The 25,173-nt window shown below is 44.7% G+C and overlaps 1 protein-coding gene across 2 annotated transcripts in view; it reads left to right on the top strand.

Moving 5' to 3' along the window:
• The first annotated feature begins 255 nt into the window (after positions 1-255).
• LOC311106985 (vacuolar protein sorting-associated protein VTA1 homolog) overlaps positions 256-25,173 on the top strand; it is a 61,997-nt gene continuing 37,079 nt past the window's right edge. For both annotated transcript variants that reach the window (XM_084149404.1, XM_084149403.1), the window contains exon 1: positions 256-459. In XM_084149404.1, the coding sequence (XP_084005530.1) occupies positions 369-459 (91 nt within the window). In that variant the 5' untranslated portion in view covers positions 256-368. The remainder of the gene's footprint in view (positions 460-25,173) is intronic.

The following is a 25,173-nucleotide window of genomic DNA, read 5'->3' as shown; positions in this document are numbered from 1 at the left end:
ATTGTGGTGTCGAAAACTCCCCAACCCATATAGCTTACAAGCTGCATGCAGTTCCTTGACAGTTTACTGCACAGGTATGCCATAAATCTTATTGATTATTATTACATTAATATCATAATAATATTGTTGGCTACTCACAGCTCTTGAGATCACCATGGAATGCATTGCAGTACACATTAATCAATATGTCAATATGATGCTGTTTTGCCTTTCGCTTTGACAGTCCTCCGGTCCTGAGATGGCGCTACACGTATTGAACAAGGAGCGGAATAATTCTGCGCAAGGAGGAGCACTTTTTTGAGAGCTAGCAATCCACATTTCGATTGTTGATTAATCTGTCATAGTTAGTGTTATTTACATTATTAGTGATGGCTCTCCCACCACAGCTAAAAGCCATTCAACACTATCTAAGAACTGCACAGGAACTTGAGAAGAGGGATCCTGTCGTGGCTTACTACTGTGAGTTTGTATTAGTACCATTACTACCCAACTCGGCTAACGCGTTAGTTTTCCATTGTTGTCTGTTACGGTTCAGCTGTAAACTTGATTATGGGCATAGCTATGCATCGTCAAGTCAAATAGCTAACGTTAGGTTACTATTGTGAGAATATAAATCCGTCATTTTACGAGATGCGTAGAAAGGTTAGTTAACGTTCGCTAGCTAGCCATGTCCTTGCTTTAGTTAACGTTAACTAGCTAGCTAACGTTAGCTATGGAATCATATACCACCAGGTAGCTGCTAACGAATCATCTTGCTGCCAGTCTTACTAGTGGGTAATTAAGTAAGCTTACTTCCTTTGCTGACTTTTCAGTCGGCTTTTTGCTTTCACAAAAGAAGTCGAGGTTCATAGCCTTCATTACTAGCTAGCTAACGTTAGCCAACTGGTTTAGATAGGTTAGCTACAAACAGTGCTCAAAGTAACATTAGTAGCTAGCTAACGTACTTTGCCACCTTTGCGAAAAAACAGTTTATATGGTAAGCTTTGTGGTAAGATCCTGGCTGGTTATCTGGCTTGCCAGATAAGAGTTTAAAGGGATACTTCCAATTTTGGAATTGATGGCCGTTATCTACTTCCCCAGAGTCAGATGAACTTGTGGATACCATTTTTATGTCTCTGTTGTTTTTTATGCTGATTCAGTACAAGAGCAAGGTAATGTTGATACGAATGTCTTTACTTCAGCATCTTTGGGTAGCATGCATACAGCTCCATTTAGTGCACAGTAAGTAATACCTAACTTAGCTCACTCCTACTAAAGAGTATTACACTAAGATACACATAACAGCAGCGCCATTTATTGGCGTGGCGACATCTCCTAACAGAAGTTAGAGGTAGTTTCGCAAGCCAGTGCTAACTAGCCTCAACATGCTAGCAGATACCCATAGACTTCCAGCAATTGCGCTAACGCTTGTTAGCAATTGCGCTAACGCTTGTTAGCAATTGCGCTAGAGCTACTTAACAACTTACTTCAAACTGCACGCAGAGACATAAAAATGGTATCCACTTGTTCATCTGACTCTGGCAGGGGAAGTTGCGTTAGGCTAGCTCTGGGAGCTAGTCCTCAACTCTCAGGACAAAATCATTCAAATATAGGTTACTGAACTATCTCCACTATAATAATTTATTACATTTGTAAAGTGCTTTTCATTATACAAGAATAATCTCAAAGTGGATAAAATTTAAAAGAAACTACAAAAATAGTTACTGAACAAAAATATAAACGCCACATGCAACAATTTCAAAGATTTACTGAGTTACAGTTCATATAAGAAAATCAGTCAATTGAAATAGATTCGTTAGGCCTTAATCTATGGATTTCACATGACTGGGCAGGGGTGCAGCCATGACTGGGCCTTGGATGGCATAGGCCCACCCACTAGGGAGCTAGTCCCAGCCAATCAGAATGAGTTTTCCCCCACAAAATGGCTTTATTACAGACAGAAATACCCCCCTACCCCCCCACCCCCCTCAGACGATGTGGAGGTCCTGGGCTGGCGTGGTTACACGTGGTCTGCGGTTGTGAGGCCGGTTGGATGCACTGCCAAATTCTCTAAAACAACATTGGAGGCAGCTTATGGTAGAGAAATGTACATTCAATTTTCTGGCAACAGCTCTGGTGGACATTCCTGCAGTCAGCATGCCAATTGCACGCTCCCTCAAAACTTGAGACATCTGTGGCATTGTGTTGTGACAAAACGACAGATTTTAAAGTGGCCTTTTATTGTCCCCAGCACAAGGTGCACCTGCTAATGATCATGCTGTTTAATCAGCCTCTTGATATGCCACACCTGTCAGGTGGATGGATTGTCTTGGCAAAGGGAAAATGCTCACTAACAGGGATGTAAACAAATTTGTGCACAAAATTAGAGATTTGTTTGTTGTTGTGCCTATGGAACATTTCTGCGATTTATTTTTATTTCAGCTCATGAAACATGGGACCAACACTTTACACGTTGGGTTTATTTTTTTGTTGTGTGTGTGGACAATTCCACAGTAACAGAACGACGCTAAGACTTTAGAATGTGTTACTTTAAAATTATGCCAAACAAAAACTATTGATTACAAAATTAAACAAACCATACAACTCTGTGCACAAGGACTCATTTTAAAAATGTCCACAGAAAATTGTAAAAAAAAAACATTTACAAGAAGAACAGTGCAGATGTAAAGTTTGGTAACAGAATGACAGTAAAATATTTTTTATGTGACCATGTTTTCCAAAGATGTCTGCAGAAGGAATGGGGTGTCAGGTATAATATGACACCTTAAGTTTGACCTCTTTTGGTTATTGAACACCCGGTAACAGATTGATGGTAACAGAATGACATCATGGGTCCCTGATTTGTACTATACAGAAATGCATAATTATGAATGTAATTCTCTTCATGGGGATCTATTAGGTACACAAACATTGAAAAATATAATATCTTCCTTTGCATGTATGGGTATTGTTACAAAACCAATAACTAGCCTACGGATATTGTTGCACTCGCTTTGTCTAAGACTCTCCTAGGCCTAGTTACGTGGTCTGTAACCTGAATGAATGTGTGTGTGTTTATGTGAGAAATCAACGTTTGAGGACCGTGTTGGATTTACATCTACCCAGGAGACAGCTACCTTACCTTAAGTACAGGGCCAGCTACGTCTTGACCTCTGGGTAGTCCAACTGTAATATTATTTGTTCAGATGGTGACGAAATACACATGTACAAAAACCAAACTACAAAAAGATATGCCCAACTAAAAAGGTTTTAAAACTAACACAAAGAAACAAACAAAAGGCCGGTTGATGGGCTTCTGGCCTCTCTCTTCCACACACCTTAATTGGCAGCACCTGATGTGCTTAACAAGCACAGCCAGTGAAGTGGAGTTCAGTACAATACAGTAAATTGTACTGTACTAAACTGTACTCTCCTGCAGGGGTTCCCAAACTTTTTGGCTCACGCCTTCCCCCATCCGCCCGACACTCTCACACGTTAATTTTTAAATTACAATTTCTATTTTTGAAAGCCCTAACACTTTACATTGATGTATACACAGACATATTTGTTTGCATTTCACTTCACACTTTTATTTGGCCATTTACAGTGCCTTCAGAAAGTATTCATACCCCTAAATGTATTCCACATTTTGTTGTGTTACAGCCTGAATTCAAAATAGATTAAAATAAATAAAACATCTCACCAATCTACACACAATACCCCATAATGACAAAGTGAAAACATGTTTTTAGAAATGTTTGCAAATTTAATGAAAATGAAATACGGAGATCTCATTTACATAAGTATTCACACCACTGAGTCAATACTTTGTAGAGCCACCCTTTGCAGCAATTAGAGCTGCAAGTCTCTTGGGCTATGTCTCATTTTTCAAGGCAAAACTGCTCCAGCTCCTTCAAGTTGGATGGCTTCGCTGGTGTACAGCAATCTTTAAGTCATACCACAGATTCTCAATTGGATTGAGGTCTGGGCTTTGACTAGGCCATTCTAAGACATTTAAATGTTTCCCCCTTAAACCACTCAAGTGTTGCTTTAGCAGTATGCTTAGGGTCATTGTCCTGCTGGAAGGTGAACCTCCATCCCAGTCTCAAATCTCTGGAAGACTGAAACAGGTTTCCTTCAATAATTTCCCTGTATTTAGCACCATCCATCCTTCAATTCTGACCAGTTTCCCAGTCCCTGCTGAGGAAAAACATCCCCACAGCATGATGCTGCCACCACCATGCCTCACTGTGGGGATGGTGTTCTCGGGTGATGAAAGGTGTTGGGTTTGCGCCAGACATAGTGTTTTCCTTGATGGCCAAAAATATCAATTTTAGTCTCATCTGACCAGAGTATCTTCTTCCATATTTTTGGGGAGTCTCCCACATGCCTTTTGGCGAACACCAAACGTGTTTGCTTATATTTTTTTTAAGCAATGGCTTTTTTCTGGCCACTCTTCCGTAAAGCCCAGCTCTGTGGAATGTACGGCTTAAAGTGGTCCTATGGACAGATACTTCAATCTCCGCTGTGGAGCTTTGCAGCTCCTTTAGAGTTATCTTTGGTCTCTTTGTTGCCTCAGATTAATGCCCTCCTTGCCTGGTCCGTGAGTTTTGGTGGGCGGCCCTCTCTTGGCAGGTTTGTTGTGGTGCCATATTCTTTCTATTTTTTAATAATGGATTTAATGGCGCTTTGTGGGATGTTCAAAGTTTCGTATATATTTTTTTTAACCCAACCCTGATCTGTACTTCTCCACAACTTTGTCCCTGACCTGTTTGGAGAGCTCCTTGGTCTTCATGGTGCCGCTTGCTTGGTGGTGCCCCTTGCTTAGTGGTGTTGCAGACTCTGGGGCCTTTCAGAACAGGTGTATATATTCTGAGATCATGTGACACTTAGATTGCACACAGGTGGACTTTATTTAACAAATTATGTGACTTCTGAAGGTAATTTGTTGCACCAGGTCTTATTTAGGGGCTTCATAGCAAAGGGGGTGAATACATATGCATGCACCACTATTCCGTTATTTATTTTGTATACATTTTTGAAACAAGTTATTTTTTAAATTTAATAATGGAATTGGAAAACGATTAGTTACCGGAGTGTAACTCCAGTTCTATGAGTGGAGCGGAGCCCCATAGGGGAGCTCTGCTCCTAATGGTTTACCCTCTGCCCTAAGGCAGCAGCAGCCTGAGACAAAATTATGCACACACCTACAGCCAATAGGAGTACAGGTGTCCCTATAAGAGGGGATGCCTCCCCTCGATCAGCCTCCCAAGATATTTTTCTTCAGCGAGACTAGAGAGGGTCGGCAGGGCCTTAAGTCCTATGGGGCTCCGCTCCACTCATAGAACTGGAGTTACACTCCGGTAACTAATCGTTCTATATCGTGGAGCTCCGCCCCATAGGGGAGCTCTGCTCCTAATGGTTTAAGGCGGAGCGAAGCGCTCCAAAATGTACTCTCTGCCGAGCCTAACACTTCCCATCAAAACGAGAAAGTCAGGCCTAGCAATGGCTGTAACCGAGTCCCGCAGTACTGCAACTAAAAACCCCTACGGGCGTCACAATATACCGCGTCATCGGTTAAAAGACCCGCCCCACCTAATCCAATGGCAATGCCAATGACTAGTGGGCAGATCACCAGAATAGAAGCCATACTAATCTGTACTCGCAGATAGATGTGCCTCAATATCCTGTGAAAACACTACCGACCACTAATGGAATGACATCAAGTGTCACTCTACATTATGAACGCGGTAGACCGCCTCACTCACTCAATGGAATCCCAGAGATTAGTGGGCAGGAACAAAAACATGAGTCATACTAACTGAACAAGCAGATAGATGACCTCATATTCTGTTAATCAGCGCATGCCTCTACTGTACTGACCCTGTCAGTCAGGATTCATGCCACAAAATATGTTTTCTTATCCAAAGCGGACCTGATGGAAACCCAGTCCATAGTCCTGCTTTTCCCTCTCTTCCTAGCTCCAGATCTCCCTTCAGCTATGCTGAGTACAGACCGAGCCAAAGAGTTAGAAAACACATCTGTCAAAAACACGTCTTCCTAACCAAAGCGGACCTGATGGAAACCTGTGTCCACAGTCCTGCTTCTCCTCTCTTTCTTGCTCAAGATCTCCCTTCAGCCACGCTGAGTACAGATCGAGCCAGAGAATTAGAAGACTTATCTAAGAGATAGAAACGGATAAATGGAGACGGCGTCGACCAGGATGCTGCTCTACAGATATCCTCTACTCCTGTTCCTCTGAAGAGGGCAGTAGAAGCTGCTACTCCACGAGTGGAGTGAGCTCTGATACCCTGAGGCAATTGCCGCCCTGCTACCTCATAAGCTGTCTCAATGCCTTCACAAAGCCAGTGAGACAGCCTCTGTTTTGAAAGTGGTCTACCTAGTGCAGCCGCACCGTGACACACAAACAACTGAGGCGATGACCTAATCGCTGCTGTGCGCTCGACGTAACACGCCAAAGCGCGTACCGGGCACAGGCGATGGAGCTTTTCCTCACTCCTCTCTCTATGAGGAGGAGGAGAAAAAGCCCACAGCTCCACGGTCTGTGACCTATATGAACTCTTAATAACCTTCGGCACAAATGCCGGGTTAGGACGTAACACTGCTCTGCTCAGGTCACCATTGATGGCCAGGCAGTCAGGTCTCGTCGAAAGAGCACACAAATCACTGACCTGCTTAGCTGTAGTCAAAGCGAGCAACAGTGCTGTCTTGATAGACAGCATCTTGAGGGGTATTTGATTCAATGGCTCGAACGGCGACTTACATAGCGCTTCGAGTACCAAAGCCAAATCCCACTGAGGAAGCGTGACTCTAGGTGTTGGCCTAAGTCGCCGCGTTCCTAATAGGAAGCGTTTCACTAGAGGGTGACTAAAGACATTGTCTCTGCCAAAACCCTCATGACAAGCTGAAATCGCTGCTGCAAACACTCTAATCGTGGCAGGCGATTTTTGCTTATCAAACATGAGCTGCAGAAAAGAGATAATACTCTCCACCTGACAGCTCATGGGGTCCACACTTTGTGTGACACACCATCGTGAAAACACGTTCCATCTACTGGCATACATCTTAGAAGTGGAACTGGCACGTGAACCCTGTATGGTCCTGATCACTGCATCAGATAACCCACGGCGCTCTAGCCTGTCCCTCTCAGCAGCCAGGCCTTCAGTGGTTGGCCGATTATGGGCAATTTCCCTATCGTGCCAGCCGCCTGAGACAACGCGTCCCGTCGATGTGGAATTGGCCAAGGTGGCGCAATCAACATCTGACTCATCTCCGCAAACCACAGAGCCCCCGGGCGATCGGGCGCTATCAGTATCACTGACAGCCCCCCTGACCTCACCCTGGCTAGCAGTGGGAGAATGCAGGACAGCGGAGGGAATGCATACAGGAGAACTCTCGGCCACGGTTGGTGCGCAAAGGCGTCCCTTCCCAGTGGCGGTTCGTCCTGTTCCCTCAGAGAGAACCACAGAGGACATTGCGCGTTCACACGTGACGCGAATAGGTCCACCTGGGCTCTCCCGAATTGTTCCCAAATCTGGAGAACAATGTCTGGATGCAGACACCACTCGTCGTCTCGAGGACCCCCTCTTGACATGAGGTCTGCTCCTACGTTCAAGTAGCCCGGAATGTGTGCTGCTCTCAATGAGCGAAGGTGCTCGTGAGCCCACAGCCACAATTCCTCTGCCGCCCGATGGAGAGCAGGAGACCTGACTCCACCCTGGCGATTTATGTGCGCTACTGTGGTCCGGTTGTCTGACCAGACCAGCACATCGCGACCCCGAAGGGTAGATGCGAAGTGGGTCAGAACCAGTCGAACCGTTTCCAACTCCAGGAGGTTGATGTGACGACCTGATTGAGGCCACACACCTCCTATCGCTTGTGTCTGACATGTCCCTCCCCATCCCGTCAGGGACGCATCCGTGAATACTGGGATGTGAGAGGACACCTTTCCTATCGGGACTCCGTGCGTGAGAACGCGCGAGTTTCTCCAATAGTTTAGGTCTGCACTGAGCGAGAGGGGAACCACCACCAACCGATGACGTTGACGCAATGGGTCTAGTCTTAGTTGGGCGAACCATCGCTGCGTCCTGCGCATGTGCAGGAGTCCAAGCGGAACCACAGAGTGGGCTGACGACATGAGACCCAAAAGTGACATGATCGACAGCGCCGTCACCGTGTGATTCGGACGACACTTCCTTAGGGCTAGCAACAAGGCTACCCTTCGGGGGTCCGAAATTCGAGCCCTCATCCTCACAGTGTCTAGCTGTATCCCCAGGTAGACAATCTGATGAGTGGGCCAGGGCGCGCTCTTTTTCCAATTCACAGCAAACCCCAGACTTGTGAGATGCATCACTGTCTGTGTTGTGTGAGTGATCGCCAGCTCTGCTGACGGGGCGAGAACCAGTAGGTCGTCCAGGTAGGCTAGTAGCCGTATTCCCTGACGACGCAACGGTTCCAATGCCGCCTCCACACACTTGGAAAATGTGCGAGGTGCCAGGGCGTACCCAAATGGCATCCTCGTGTATTCGTACGCCACCCCTTGAAAGGCGAACCGCAGAAACTTCCTGTGACGCGGCTGAACCGGCACATGAAAGTACGCGTCCTTTAGGTCTATGCTCGTACAAAAGTCCCCTCTCTGGACACATTCCAGCAGACGTTTTGTCGTTAGCATTCGGAAGGGCCGTTTGGTTATGCTCTCGTTGAGAATGCGTGAATCCAAAATCGGCCTCACTCCCCCCGTCTTTTTGGGCACTAGGAAATAAGGCGAATATAGCCCTTTGTTCCTTTGCTCCCGGGGAACTACTGTCACCGCCTCCTTCGCCAAAAGTTCCGTAATCTCTGTCATCAGAGCGGCCACTTTGTCTGGCGTTTTCATCACCGTCTCCACCACTCCCCTGAACGGGGGTGGGGTCCGGTGGAATTGGAGAGCATAACCCTTCTGCAACGTCTGTTCTAGCCAGCGTGAGAGGGTGCAGCTTCTTCGCCACTGCCAGCAATGCAGAGAAAGTGGCTGGGCGCGAAGCTGTGGTGCATCCAGTAGGAAGGACCTGTATTCCTCTATGGCCCTTACCGCCACTGTTCCCCAACATTGAAGTGGTGGAACAGCCCAAGGTGGGCCTCCCGTGAAAGGGAGAGGAAATGCGTTCTGAGAAAGAAAGAGGAGTAGGGACGTCGGTTAAACCCGTAACCGTCGTATTCCTGTCTTCCTTGAACGCGTCGCGGGTCTGAAATACGCTGACCGAGGCCACAGCCTGCGGCAGGACACCATCCCCAGCGAGCGATTGCGTCATCTTAGGTGACTGCAATTCGCTATCAGAGCCCTTCACTACAGTACTCCTAGAAGTCTGTAGTATGAGGTCTCTGAGGTAAGACAAGGCGGCGCCTTGATACCTTCTTAACTTTCACCTTCTGTGTGTGTTCAACTCTGCACCCCTGGTGGGTTGATTCACGCTCAGTGTGGTGAGTACTGGCTCGTTCTGTCAGGGGAGCTGATACTTTGGTTATACCCATAACGCTAGTAATCCTGCTCTCCGTGAACGTAGCATGTGTCTGAATCGCATTAACCGAGACCTTGGTCTGCGATAATGCGCCGTCCCCAGATAGCTGCTGTGTTACAATGCCTGGGGGCGCCGATACTCTGGGCACCTTGGTGACCGCGGTAATCGGGCCCTCCGTGAACGCAGCATGGGTCTGGCTCGTACTAGTGGAGACCTTAGTCTGTACTAGTGCGCCATCCCCAAATAGCGGCTGCGTCCTCATGTCAGAATCTGACCGGGACTGCTGCCTTCTATGTAAAGCACTTCTTATACGTGAAGTGTGATGTGACGACCTGATTGAGGTCTTCTGGATACCTACTCTTAGTGCCTGTTCAGCAACGCACCCTCGGTGGGCTGAACGGCTCTTAGAGTGGTAAGGAAGAGAGGGTGAGATTTGAACGCTCTCGGACGTATTATGGAAAAGAGGCTCTTTTTTGACAAAGTCAGGTGGAGCCAACTCTTTATTAAACACATCAACACAAGCATTAACATCAGCACCCGTCCCTTCAACCGAAGGGTGGGGGGGAACAGTGGGCGCGTTCGACACCATCGATGCGTCCTCCATCCTCTCCCCCGCGTCCCGTCACGTACGCCTCCTCTTGCCTCCCTTGGAGGGCCAGGTCGGCGTCCTTGTCACCTCCCTCGCCGGCTGTAGTGGGGCTACCGTAGCTGCTGGGAGGGCCGAGCCCGCTCCCTTGCTGCTCGTGGCCGCCGGATGACGCCGATTACGCCGCCTCGTCGTAGACCCCGGTCTACTTGGAGGGGCGGAGGTAGATGGCCTTTGGGGAGGAGGGGGGCCGAGTCGTTCTGCCAGCGGCAGGTGCTTGGCCAACTGCTTCTTCTCCTCCTCCAACTTCGAAAAACGCTCCGTCGCCTCTTTGACTGCGACCCCAAAGAGGCCGTCGTCAGAGAGGGGGGCGTTCAAGAGAGACGTCCTGTCTGCCTCTTTCATGGATGTCAAAGACAACCAGAGGTGTCGTTCCCCGACCACCGAAGTGGCCATGGATCTCCCCGCGCAGACTGCGGACGCCTGTGTAAGGTGGAGTATGGCGCCAGAAATTCTGGACGCCTCCTCCACCTCCTCTGGTGCCATCTCTGTCTTACCCGTGGTTAAACGGGACAGAGAGGCCGCCAAGAGGGCAATGTTGTTAGCTGCTGCTACAGCTTGGGCTCCCAACCAAAAAGACTTCTCTAACAGCGACGCTGTGAGTCGGTCCTTCTGGGATGGCAACGTGGCCTTCTTGGAAGAGGGCCAAGGGCTCGAACCCGGTACGAGATACGCCGCCATGGCGCTCTCTAACCTGGGGATTCCCTGACCCTGAAGCCTTCCTTCCACTCTCGTGAATGGGAGATACGCTTTTACAGGTGAACGCGCCGCTAAAGGTGCCTCCCACGAGCCTCCAACGTACCTAGCCAAAGAAGGCATGGCAGGAGCCACTGGCTCTGCCGCCTTCCTTGGCCTGGAATAAGGACCGCCCTCCATCATATCAACCTCCGGTGCGGAGGGAAGAGGGGGCAGGCTTATTGCCAGCCGTTGAGCAGCTCTCTCAATGAGACCCGGAAAATCCGCTCTCAGAGAGGCTGCAGCGAAAGAGAGAGCTTCTGATCTCTCAGAGCTCGTATCCCCTTCGCTATAGGGACTACAAGCCCTCTCGCTCTCCAAAGGAAAGGGGGGCTTGAAAGTATGAGGGACTGGGTCCGACTGTTCCATTGGAATGCCAGACCCTTCCTCAAAATCCCTATCTTCCCCCGAGTCTGCGCCGTCGTATCGACAACACATCCTCAAGGGGGATGTCCTCCCTGAAAAACGCCCAACGCTGCTTCCTCTCCTTTAAAGAAAGGAGGGCGCAGGAGGCGCAATTCGGGGGACTGCAGACGCCCTCCTTGGCATGCTGGGATCCCAAACACACGAAACATAAGTCGTGGTGGTCACCGGCCGCCATGGAGGTGCATCTGCACTGAGCTCTGAAAAGAGCTTTTGGGGGGGGGGAAATCTCCCGGTGTGCTCATTTAGACGACGTTGATGACTGGAATATCAACTGCGTTTTCGTCCTGAGTCTTGTGCTTCGTCTCTTCTTGGCTCTTCAGTCTAGTCATCTAGTCGCTGAAGAAAAAGGGAGGCTGATCGAGGGGAGGCATCCCCTCTTATAGGGACACCTGTACTCCTATTGGCTGTAGGTGTGTGCATAATTTTGTCTCAGGCTGCTGCTGCCTTAGGGCAGAGGGTAAACCATTAGGAGCAGAGCTCCCCTATGGGGCGGAGCTCCACGATATAGAACCTCCCTCGTCTTTGGTTGAGGGACCTTACAATTATCTGTATGTGTGGGGTACAGAAATGAGGTAGTCATTTGAAAATTATGTTAAACACTATTATTGCACACAGAGTGAGTCCATGCAGCCTATTATGTGACTTGTTAAGCATATTTCTACTCCTGAACTTATTTAGACTTGCAATGACAAAGGGGTTGAATACTTATTGACTCAACATTTTGAAAAACATAATTCCACTATGACATTTAGGGGGTATTGTGTGTAGGCCAGTGACAAAAAAAAATCTATATTTTACCCATTTTAAATTCAGGCTGTAACAGAACAAAATCTGGAAAAAGTCAAGGGGTGTGAATTCTTTATGTAGTCATTACCAGAATCTCTCTATTCATAAACCTATTCTTAATCCATCTATACTCACTCAAATTAATGAGATGGCTGAGCCTGATGCTGGGAAGACAGCATTTGTATTCTGGGCTTTATGCTTGACACGGATAAACATGGTTCATCTTCCACTCTCGTAAGTCGTGACCATTATTTGTTTTTAATGTATCTAAGTGCGGAAAAAGTGGTTTCATAGAGATGGGTCGATGCAAAAATAATCACTTAATCCAATGCGATTTCAGATAATCCCGGGTATTCTCCTGCGATTGACAGACAGAATTCATCCAGCGGTGCTGAGGCAAAGGCTGTGCACATTGTCCTGGCACTGGATAGGTCCAGGAGTGAGTTCTGTAGCTCAGGTAGCTGCCAGCAGTAGTGGCAATGAACGATTGTTGGATCCACTTGGGGTTTTCATGTGTCTCCTATTGAAAGTACCTCCTGAAATATCCAATAAATCCTTGGAGGTGATGAGTGATCCTTGCTTTTGTCACATCATCCTGGTGTAGTTCATTCTCCTCAATAAACTTGTGGAGTCCAGTGAACATCTCCCCACTCCCATCCTCCGCTCGCACTGCCCAGCGCTCCAGCTTCTTCACGAACCCCTCAACTTTGTCGGCCAATTACATAATGTGGGTATTGGGGCCTTGCAGTGACATGTTAAGTCCGTTCAGCCTATCAAAAATGTCTGCCAAGTAGGCCAGGTTTGCCAGCCATTTAGTATCAGTCAGGCATTCTGCATTGAGGGACTGTATCCAGTAGGAATAAGCGCACTTAATCTCTCATTTCAAATAGACGCAGCAGCACTTTACCTCGCGACAACCACCTGACCTCAGTATGCAACTGTAACGATTCATGCTCAGATCCCATTTCTTCGCACAGGACAAAAAACTGTCTTGTATTCATGGGGCGTGCCTTTATGAAGTTCACTACTTTTATTGCTATTTGAAGCACACTACTAAGCTCATTATCAAGGGCCTTGGAAGCAAGCGCTTCCCTGTGTATAACACAATGAGTGAATACTACGTGTGGCGCAACGGCTTGTGCCTTTGCCTTCAGACCCTAATGTTTACCCATCATAGCACCAGCCCCATCTGTACACACGCCTCACACAGTTCTCCCAACATAGCCCCTCATCCCGCATCTGTTCATCAAGTTTGTTGAATATCCTGTCCCGTGCATGTCCCCTCAAGCGTACTGCAAAATAACACACCTTCGTGTACAATGAACAAAAATATACAGTTGAAGTCGCAAGTTTACATACACTTAGGTTGGAGTAATTAAAACTAGTTTTTCAACCACTCCACAAATTTCTTGTCAACAAACTATAGTTTTGGCAAGTCGGTTAGGACATCTACTTTGTGCATGACACAAGTAATTTTTCCAACAATTGTTTACAGACAGATTATTTCACTTATAATTCACTGTAACACAATTCCAGTGAGTCAGAAGTTTACATAAACTAAGTTGACTGTGCCTTTTAAACAGCTTGGAAAATTCCAGAAAATGATGTCATGGCTTTAGAAGCTTCTGATAGGCTAATTGACATCATTTGAGTCAATTGGAGGTGTACCTGTGGATGTATTTCAAGGCCTACCTTCAAACTCAGTGCCTCTTTGCTTGACATCATGGGAAAATCAAAATAATTCAGCCAAGACCTCAGAAAAGAAATTGTAGACCTCCACAAGTCTGGTTCATCCTTGGAAGCAATTTCCAAACGCCTGAAGGTACCACGTTCATCTGTACAAACAATAGTACGCAAGTATAAACACCATGGGACCACGCAGCCATCATACCGCTCAGAAAGGAGATGTGTTCTGTCTCCTAGAGATGAACGTACTTTGGTGCGAAAAGTGCAAATCAGTCCTAGAACAACAGCAAAGGACCTTGTGAAGATGCTGGAGGAAACAGGTACAAAAGTATCTATATCCACAGTAAAATGAGTCCTATATCGACATAACTTGAAAGGCCGCTCAGCAAGGAAGGAGACACTGCTCCAAAACCGCCATAAAAAAGAAATGTCCTCTGGTCTGATGAAAGAAAAATAGAACTGTTTGGCCATAATGACCATCGTTATGTTTATAGGAAAAAAGTGGGTAGCTTGCAAGTCGAAGAACACCATCCCAACCGTGAAGCACGGGGGTGGCAGCATCATGCTGTGGGGGTGCTTTGCTGCAGGAGGGACTGGTGCACTTCACAAAATAGATGGCATCATGAGGAAGGAAAATTATGTGGATATATTGAAGCAACATCTCAAGACATCAGTCAGGAAGTTAAAGCTTGGTCGCAAATGGGTCTTCCAAATGGACAATGACCCCAAGCATACTTCCAAAGTTGTGGCAAAATGGCTTAAGGACAACAAAGTCAAGGTATTGGAGTGGCCATTACAAAGCCCTAACCTCAATCCTGTAGAACATTTGTGGGCAGAACTGAAAAAGCGTGTGCGAGCAAGGAGGCCTACAAACCTGACTCAGTTACACCAGCTCTGTCAGGAGGAATGGGCCAAAATTCACCCAACTTATTGTGGGAAGCTTGTGGAGGGCTACCCGAAACGTTTGACCCAAGTTTAAACAATTTAAAGGCAATGCTACCAAATACTAATTGAGTGTATGTAAACTTCTGACCCACTGGAATGTGATTAAAGAAATAAAAGCTGTAATAAATAATTCTCTCTACTATTATTCTGACATTTCACATTCTTAAAATAAAGTGGTGATCCTAACTGACCTAAGACAGGGAATTTTTACTAGGATTAAATGTCAGCAATTGTGAAAAACTGAGTTTAAATGTATTTGGCTTCAACTGTAAACGCAATATGCAACAATTTCAAAAAATGTACTGAGTTACAGTTCATATAAGTAAATCGGTCAATTGAAATAAATTAATTAGGCCCTAATCTATGGATTTCACATGACTGGGAATACAGATATGCATCTGTTGGTCACAGATACCTTTAAAAAAGGTAGGGGCGTGGATCAGAAAACCAGTCAGTATCTGGTGTGACCACCATTTGCCTCATGCAGCGCGACATCTTCGCATAGAGTTGATCAGGCTGTTGATTGTGGCCTGTGGAAGGTTGTCCCACTCCTTTTCAATGGCTGTGCGAAGTTGCTGGATATTGGCGGGAACTGGAACACACACTGTCGAACACGTCGATCTAGAGCATCCCAAACATGATCAATGGGTGGCATGTCTGGTGAGTATGCATGTCTCCAGCGTGCCAGTGACCATCGAAGGTGAGCATTGCCCACTGAAGTCGGTTACGATGCCGAACTGCAGTCAGGTCATGACCCTAGTGAGGACGACGAGCACACAGATGAGCTTCCCTGAGACGGTTTCTTACTGTTTGTGCAGAAATTCTTCGGTTGTGCAAACCCAGTTTTATCAGCTGTCCGGGTGGCTAGTCTCAGACGATCTCGCAGGTGAAGGAGCCGGATGTGGAGTTCCTGGGCTTGCATGGTTACACGTGGTCTGCAGTTGTGTGGCCGGTTGGACGTACTGCCCAATTCTCTAAAATGACATTGGAGGCAGCTTATGGAAGAGAAATTATATTAAATTCTTTGGCAACAGCTCTGGTGAACATTCCTGCAGTCAGCATGCCAATTGCATGCTCCCTCAAAACTTGAAATGTCTGAGGCATTTTGTGAAAAAACGGCACATTTTAGGGTGGCCTTTTATTGTCCCCAGCACAAGGTGCACCTGTGTAATGATAATGCTGTTTAATCAGCTTCTTGATATGCCAACTCTGTTAGGTGGATGGATTATCTTAGCGAAGGAGAAATTCTCACTGACAGGGATGTAAACAAATTTGTGCACACAATTTTTGAGAAATAAGGTTTTTATGTGAATGGAACATTTCTGGGATCTTTTTTTTCAGCTCATGAAATATGGGTCCAACACTTTACATGGTGTTTATATTTTTGTTCAGTATAGGTCTCTGGCTCCCTCTTGTCATTTGTCTTATTTCATCAATCAGTAAGATTAAAGCATCAGACAAGCTCAATGCATATTGTTGATTTTATTAAAACAAATAGGGTGTGTCTATATGGAAAAATACACATTTAAAAATGTCACCCAGTCATTGGTCAAAAGAACAGACTACTTTCGATCAAGATTTTCTTTAGTCGGGGACAGCCCTAATTGACAGTTGATTAGATTGTTGTAATAGGGAAAGAAGGAAGTGTTTTTAAAATGCCTAAATAAAGATTGGCAATCGTTTTAGCTACCTAAGAATCTTCCTGCATGTTTATGGACCAAAAAAGCTGTAGATCACCACGCGTGTGTGTGCGTGTTCTCACATCTCAAATTATGGGCAGATTTGAGACATTCAGACAGAGCGTGCATCGTAGTTTCATCATTGTTACTACCCTTGCTCTCCTTGTTAGATATTACACACATTTTATGGCTTGGTAGCAAATTTCACCGCCATTGAGCTAGTTCTCATAGTAGCAGTAAACAGCAGCAAGTGATATGAGCGATTTGAGGGAGATGTGAGAAGATGTGAAAGGGAGCAGAGTTACAGCCTCGCTCTATCCAATTGTAGCAATAGGATCAAGTTAAAACCCATCCATTTCTTGACAGATAGCTGAACTAGCCAATTGAATTGTTTCGAATTTCGTCCTGGCAGCTGAGTTGTTTAGAGATGCGTTCGGACAACTTTTTCCCGATCACGGAAAATGACAAAGAATACTAGTTTCATAAGCATCTCACATCATGATGTTACGTTGTACCCATTTGCATTGAATAGATGTTATTTTATATTCTCAAACTAACAGCAGTGCCTATATGATGTCCTTCCATACAGGCGTGACATGCTGGAGTGATGCTTCTATGCAAATGTTGTTGATCAGTAGACTAATAAGTCCCAAATGGAAGGCAAACAGATTGTTATCTGTAGCACCATAGACTCCACTGATCAGACAAAACAAGCTCAATAACTCAATGCATGTACACTCCTAATTAATATGCATTCACCTGTATTGTGAGTAGGCATATGCCCTCTTAATTTACCCAGTTTATCAAGAAATGTACCATAAAAAAATACTGTTATGTAGTTTGGTAAAAACTAAGTCAAATGTATTGTTTGATTTTAAAATTGATGAATTAATACATACATGTCTGTCTGAGAAATGTTGTCATCAATTTTCAAATGTAATGATTTTGAATATCAGCCCTCGCCCTCCTTGACCCCCAAAAATCGGTATCGGCCCTAAAAAATCCACTTTGTTCGTTTCCAGCAGGTTACATATAGGGAACCGGTTACATATAGGGAACCGTGTGCTCAAGGGACTGTTGGAGAACGGTTCCCTCACTGATAGAGTATGCTGTGGCCTTGGTCCCTGCGCCTGATAGGCTCCCATTGAGAGGGGCTGCTGTCTGCCAATACAAGCTTTAACATGGCTCATTACAGAGATACAGTTGACTGACAATGGCTGCTTTTGGCTGAATGGGATGTGCAGAACATGCTGTGAGGTGGATTAGCCGAATATGCTTGGAAACATGTTTTTTCAGTTTGGGGCTGTTGCACCATTCCATTGCCCGCCTAGGTCGTTTATTCACATTGGAATGGTGTGTGTGTTGGTAGAATTGAAAGGAAATTAGTAAAGTAATTGGTGTCCATTGGATGACGTCTGTCCTGTTTTTTTGTGTGTGACTATTATGGATATTGATCTGCAAAAAAATAATGTTATGGCAGGGGGGATTGTCAGTTGATGGGGTTTAGACAAAGTGTAGTAGTGGTAACTTTGGTGTTTCTTGACTTTTCCAATTTTGTATGATTTATTTAGGCTTGTTTGGACTGAAGCCGAGATGGTTGATTGTCTTTCAGCGTCAGAGTTCCTTGTTGCACGGCCAATGTGCGTCAGAGTGGACCATTAATTCAGCATGCCACTGGAGGTCAGCATCAACATGTCTCTGAATGACTCAACCATTGTCTTTGGGAGAAGGTTGTAGAGCTGAGAGCTATAGTCACTCACAGGCTTTTTCTCTCAAACTGATTTGGCCTTTTGTTTGGAAATCCTATGGTTGAGCAATCCTTCATTGTTATGAATCTATACTGAACAAAAATAAGCGCAAAACATGCAACAAGATTTTACTGAGTTATAGTTCATAGAAGGAAATCAGTCAATGAAAATAATAAATTAGGCCCTAATCTATGGATTTCACATGACTGGGCAGGGGCGCTGCCATGGGTGAGCCTGGGAGGGCATAGGCCCAACCACAGGTCCAGCCAATCAGAATGAGTTTTTCCCAAAAGGGGCATTATTGCAGACAGAAATACTCCTCAGCACCCCCCCCCCCCCACCCTCAGACGATCCCGCAGGTGAAGAAGCCGGATGTGGAGCTCCTGGGCTGGCGTGGTCTGCGGTTGTGAGGGCGGTTGGATGTACTGCCAAATTCTCTAAAACGATGTTGGCTTATGGTCAATAAATTAACGTTAAATTCTCTGGCAACAGCTCTGTTGGACATTCCTGCAGTCAGCATGCCAACTGCATGCTCCCTCAACTTGAGACATTCTGTTGCATTGTGTTGTGGGGCAAAACTGCACATTTTAGAGTGTCCTTTTATTGTCCCCAGCACAAGATGCACCTGTGTAATAAGCATGCTGTTTAATCAGCTTCTTGATATGCCACACCTGTCAGGTGGATGGATTATCTTGGCAAAGGAGAAATGCTCACTAACAGGGATGTAAACAAATTTGTGCACAACATTTGAGAGAAATAAGCTTTTTGTGCGTATCTTTTATTTCAGCTCATGAAAAATGGGACCAACACTTTATGTTACGTTTATATTTTTGGTTCAGAATAATTCAAAGCATCAAGACAGATGTAGCCCCCCACTTGATTGCAGAGTAGCCTATAGCCCAGGCTATTCTTAGCCTGGCTGACGCGACCCACGTGACTCACAGTGCAGGGAGTGCTTGGATGCACTGCTCTGGACAGGAGCCCGTTGTCAATTTAGTATTCGTGTAGAAATTGTGCAAGCGTTTTGATTTGTTCTCTCAACAACAAATTCCCCAGGGGTGAAGACCTCTCATTGTTTGGATTAGAACATCTGATGGTTGTATTGGTAGGGGGCGGCACTCAGGGTCTGTGTGTGGCTGTCCATGTGGTTATTTGAGTGAGAAAGACGCAGAGGAGAACCAATCAGTAAAAATCACATCCCCCTTCATTATCAACACATCATGCAGACAACATCAAGGAGCCTTTACAGACTCTGAAGTCAGGAGGATTCGAGTTAGGTGTCAGCCAGACTAGGCTATTCTAGCTTCAAAGGTCCAATGTAAATCAAACTCACGAGGAAAATATCTACCATTATTTGAACCAGACTGAATAGGATCAAATTGATTAGTCTACCTTTGAAGTAGTGTAACATTATTTTTCTCTCACAGTTATTAGCCTGAAATGTTGATGGTCTGGATGAAACCACCTGAATAGCAAATGAGCTTCCTCTTTTGTCAAGCATTCAGCACATGCAAATGATTAGAGGACTCAAGGCTATAGGAGCGTATGGCTGATGTATTAGTTTAGCAGATTACAGTGATGGCAGGCTTTACAAAAGAGTGGTGTAGCAATCATTCTTGTTGTCATTTATGAAAGATCTAGGTAGGCATGGTTTTCAGCTTTATTATCAAGCCAACACATTACATTGACCAATTCCACATAGGCTAAGCCTATTGTGCAATGTTCATCATCTAGGCTTAGTAGGCTATACATAGTAGCCTACATGAGCTGTTCCATAGATTCTAGAACAAGGCAAATTCATGGTTTAAAAAAGCAATGATTTGTTTCCATATAATTAACCACCATTATTTAACCCAAGTGCCCCCTGGCCTAACAATGACTACAAATGAACCTCTACTTAGTGGATTGCATTTTCTCTAATATGAATGTCCAAGCTTGCAGCAGGATACCACAGTGATTTTAAAATCTTGCCTCAGCAGCACACAGATACTTTCATTTAACATAGAACATTGTATTCGCCTGCTGGTTTATAGTGTATAAAACGTGGCCAATGTGGTAAAAACTGAATTGTCCTCAGGTTCAGGTTGGAAAAAGGCAGGGTGACTTTTCTCGACTGTTTGACCATGGGCCTGTATCTTGCCTCTTTGCGTAGGCCCCTGCGCCCTGGCACTGTGCTACAATATTAACTTATGGAAAAGGCTCTCTTTGACATTGTTTTCCCTCCTGCTTCCTGGAGTTCATTCAGACTTCGGATTGAGCTGCAGCTACATAATAACATCCTTGTAGTGAGGAGAGCGGAGTACGCGGGCTAGCATTCCAGAATACACAATTCTGTTCTCACTGCAGATGTCAGTGAAAATACTTGGTCACGTCCAAACTGAGGACTCGGCTCACGCTTTTTTATATTTTTTATGTCTAACGTCAAGCTTGCGTAGGGGATGCATGCTAGGACAAGCATGTATTCTTCCCATTTATAACCATTTAACAAGGATTCTAGTTAAATTCAACAATTTCTGAAACCCGAAAGATTATTGACTGAATGTTATGGGCGGTTTTGTTGCTTCAAGATACATTGACAAGGATGTCTTTGTGTAGGCCTACGTAGTGAGGATGTCTTGGTGTAGGCCTACGTGGTGGTGTTTCAACTACCACCCTCCTGTCTATTTCTGTGAAAGAACAGCTGTAGGGGGGAAAATATTAAATGACTGCTTGTAAGATTGGGAAGTATTCTTGAACATTCTCTTCCAAGACAAGTGTCTTCAGTAGTCGACTCTGATCCCGGTAAATCGGCTACATAGTGCATCATGTGGGGATGATTTCTGTATTTTGAAAGTTACATATCTTGACAACTTGATTGCTGACAAGCAAAACATTTTGTGACTGTCAGCAATGGACTAATGAAACAAATGCCTAAATAGAGTTTTTGTGTGGTGTTTTCCTTTTTAAGCTACATTCAATATTTTAAAAAAATCGAATCAAAGTAGGTTAGAGGAAGAATGACTGCTGCTGACTGTCTCTTTTTGTGTCACTTTCTCAGTCAACATATCATTGGATATTGTAGTTTGTAATTCTCTTACATCTCAGTGTGGGCGAGAGAGAATTTCCAAAAACGTGTGAGGGAATACTGTAACTAGGGCTGTTGCGGTGACCGTATTACCACCACATCGGCGGTCACGAGTCATGAAGGCAGTCAAATTCCACATGACCGTTTAGTCACGGTAATTAGGCTTCTCCAAGCTCTGATGCTGCTGCTGGCCATTAGTTGCCTACCAAACTTGCTAACTGCCTGGTACTCAGCAATCTATTGTCCCTCTAATCACTCTGACATCAATGCAAATGTTTTGGAAAATCTAATGAAGCACTTCATGAGAGCCCATGAGCTCACGTTGTGCAACATTTCTATAGGCTATGGAATTGTGGGAGAAAACAGAGATGGCCGATAATAAAAAGAGGAGGATCCCATCAGCTTTCTATAGGCTAGGCCTACTATATTTATGTCTCAACTTTCCTAATATTAAGCACATTGCTTATATTTACAACAGGAGTATAGCCTACCTGGCATGAAAATAAACCACAAGGAAAAGTGTCCTCCATTCGCTATTTATGTATTTTTTCCCGCTGTCCCTGTTTCGATACAGGTGCATGATAATGGTCCATTCTAAATCAAAACAAATGTCACACATATATGATTTAGTATATGTGAAGACAAGATTAAATCAAGAATAGTCTGATGGGTGACAATATTAGCCTATCACTTGTGAATTATATTATTATCACTTGTGAAGAATGCCCAGCATAAGGCAAGAAACAATGCCTTTTTTTGCGACTTTTTCAAATCAGTCACACACCTCATGTAGCCTAGCCCATAGGCCTATATGTTTTAATAAGGTTTGTATCACAACTAAAGTGGCCGAATAACTTAACTGGCATATATAAGCAGTGCGTGAGTTTCAAGTTTGGGGAAGATCATTTTCACCATGAAAATGCACCTTTTTATAATAAAAGCATTACATGCATAATTGCATTTGCGGTCACTTTTGATAATGGTGTTTTCCGCTAATGGAACAATCGCGCTTATAGCCTACTACCATGTGCGCATTGTTGTGCTTATAATGTGAAGAAATAGCCTAATAGTTTATCAACATTTTAACCAAATCGTTCTGATCTGTTGCGTCAGCCACATTGCATAAAAAAAGTTATTTTTGATGCTAGTGGTTGTATTAATTTGGGATCTTCCGCATCCTACAACTGTCCCAGACTGTTTGGAATAGTTTTTTCTCACTCAGAATAGAATTGGTCAACTTTTGTACTATGGGGGATAGTAGACCCATGGGGCGGTGCACAATTGGCCCAGCGTCGTCCAGGGTAGGGGAGGGAATGGCCGGCAGGGAGGTAGCTCAGTTGGTAGAGCATGGCGTTTGCAACGCCAGGGTTGTGGGTTCGATTCCCACGGGGTATGATTGATTATTAATTTAAAATAATGTAAGTCGCTCTGGATAAGAGCGTCTGCTAAATGACTTAAATGTAAATGTAGATTGACATAGGCTAGTGCTTTTGCTGTTCATTAGGCCTACTCATCTTGTTGGCTGACAAAGTAAATGTGGACAGTTCTTCCAATATCTTCAATATGCACCTCGGAATTGGTTAAGGACGTGTGCAGTTGTGTCCCTGATGTGTCTGTCTTCACTTGTAGCCTGTGAGAAAGGCTACACGTGACTGAGAGGGGCTTCGGATTGCGCAGCACACTCAGAGAGAAGGGCACAACGCAGCACTCCGGACCTTAAAAGGCATGGATTGTTTTAGGGTGCATTATGGCCACAAAGGGGATGCCACCGTGAAATTCGAGGCATTATCAAGTGCTTGTTAAATTGTGAATGAGAGACTATTGAAGTGTGTACAGCCTGCGCAAAAAAACAAAGCAGAGCTCATGCCTTTTCAACTGACTTTTTTCAAATCATCATTAGTCTCATCATGCAGCCTTACAATGTATTAAAAATCTAAACATATAGCCCAACGTTTGTAGAATTAAAGTTACATTAATAACTCTAAATTAAGCATATAGGAGTACCTAGTTCTTTGTTAACAGCTCAACACAGAATAGCCGCATATGCGCACTCCCTCAAATCGTTTGGAGAAAATATTTATATTCAGCTTTGTTCAATTGTATTCTTCCTACTATAAAATATAAAATAATGCCACGGAATTATAAGCAAATCCTGTCTGCTAAAATAACTAGTGTAGCCCACAGCCATTTGGCATAGCCACATCAGGACCTAACATAAGGACAACTCAGAGTATGCCATTATTTTCTTCTGAAATAGACTACATTTTCTTCATATCATGCTTCTTTGTGACCGCTAACTAAGCCCTCTGGCCATCCATGAAGTTCCCTTACTCAACAACCCCCTTCCACACTCGCACACAAAAAGTTCTGCCCATGGCAAAATAATTTCCCCCCCTGAAGTACAGTTGAATTATGGTTTTTATTTTCAGGGCCTTGCATCATGAATGGGTCTCAGTGTTGCATTGTTTCACAGGAGGAAAATTGGATGTTAAGCTGTATGAGCGTAATGGCTTGACAAAGGATGAGATTGTGAGTGCCCGCTCTGATGTGCTGTGACCATCATCATATGAGCAAATTGATCCCCATGGCTTTGGTTGTGGTTAACTGTGTAGGAAATATCGACAGGCATACTTTCGTAGCTGAACATTGATTTTTGGCTCAACTTTTTGAACAGTGTTTTCAATTATACATTTTCTCCTGTTTTTTGGCATGCTTTGTTTTGATAGATGATAAAGGGTGAAGCCCATTCAAAAACCATGTAATTATATTTTCTTACGCTAATGGTGAGCATAATAAATATTGTCTAAGCTGAACTGAATATGATCAAATATGAATGCCTTCACTAATCCTAAAGTAGTGACTGTATTATTATGTTCTGCTTCTGTCTCATAAATTGGTGACCTTAACCCGTGTCCTTCCGGGGTTTTATGTTCAATTGTCATTTGAATTGAGTCAGTGTTATCATAGGAGAGATGGAGATAACCATGTTACAGGCCCAGAATGGCATTTTGGTTCCAGCCCCAGGCTTTTCCTTGTTAATTTTTTATGTAGCAGCATTCAACCTGCCATACACTATGATGGCATCCCAGGTGGGCTACTGCTGTTGGAAGCTTGAGAAACAAAGAAATATATGTATTTTGGCTCACTATTTTAGGCCATATAATATTGCTGCCGTGAATGCGGAATTTAGCCTAGATGGCCTAATTTATAAATGAAACAGAATTACAGTGCATTCGGAAAGTATTCAGACCCCTTCACTTTTTCCACATTTTGTTACGTTACAGCCTTAATCTAAAATTGAAATGTTTTTTTTTTCCCTCATCAATCTACACACCCCATAATGACTAAGCAAAAACAGGTTTTTGCAAATGTATTAAACTGAAATATCACATTTACGTAAGTATTCAGACCCTTTACTCAGTACTTTGTTGAAGCACCTTTGGAAGCGATTACAGCCTCGAGTCTTCTTGGGTATGACGCTACAAGCTTGGCACACCTGTATTTGGGGAGTTTCTCCCATTCTTCTCTGCAGATCCTCTCAAGCTCTGTCAGGTTGGATGGAGAGCGTCGCTGCACAGCTATTTTCAGGTCTCTGGCTGGGCCACTCAAGGACATTCAGAGACATGTCCCCAAGCCACCCCTGCATTGTCTTGGCTGTGTGCTTAGGGTCGTTGTCCTGTTGGAAGGTGAACCTTCGCCCCAGCCTGAGGTCCTGAGCGCTCTGGAGCAGGTTTTCATCAAGGATCTCTCTGTACTTTGCTCCGTTCATCTTTCCCTCGATCCTGACTGGTCTCGCAGTCCCTGCCGCTGAAAAACATCCCCACAGCATGATGCTGCCACCACCATGCTTCACCGTAGGGATGGGGCCAGGTTTCCTCCAGATGTGACGCTTGGCATTCAGGCCAAATAGTTAAATCTTGGTTTCATCAGACCAGAGAATCTTGTTTCTCATGGTCTGAGA

The sequence above is a fragment of the Coregonus lavaretus genome, assembly GCF_964263955.1.
Source record: "Coregonus lavaretus genome assembly, chromosome: 31".
Lineage (NCBI taxonomy): Eukaryota > Metazoa > Chordata > Actinopteri > Salmoniformes > Salmonidae > Coregonus > Coregonus lavaretus.
Note: the sequence above shows the minus strand (reverse complement) of the source record. Positions and strands in the feature narration are given on the sequence as shown.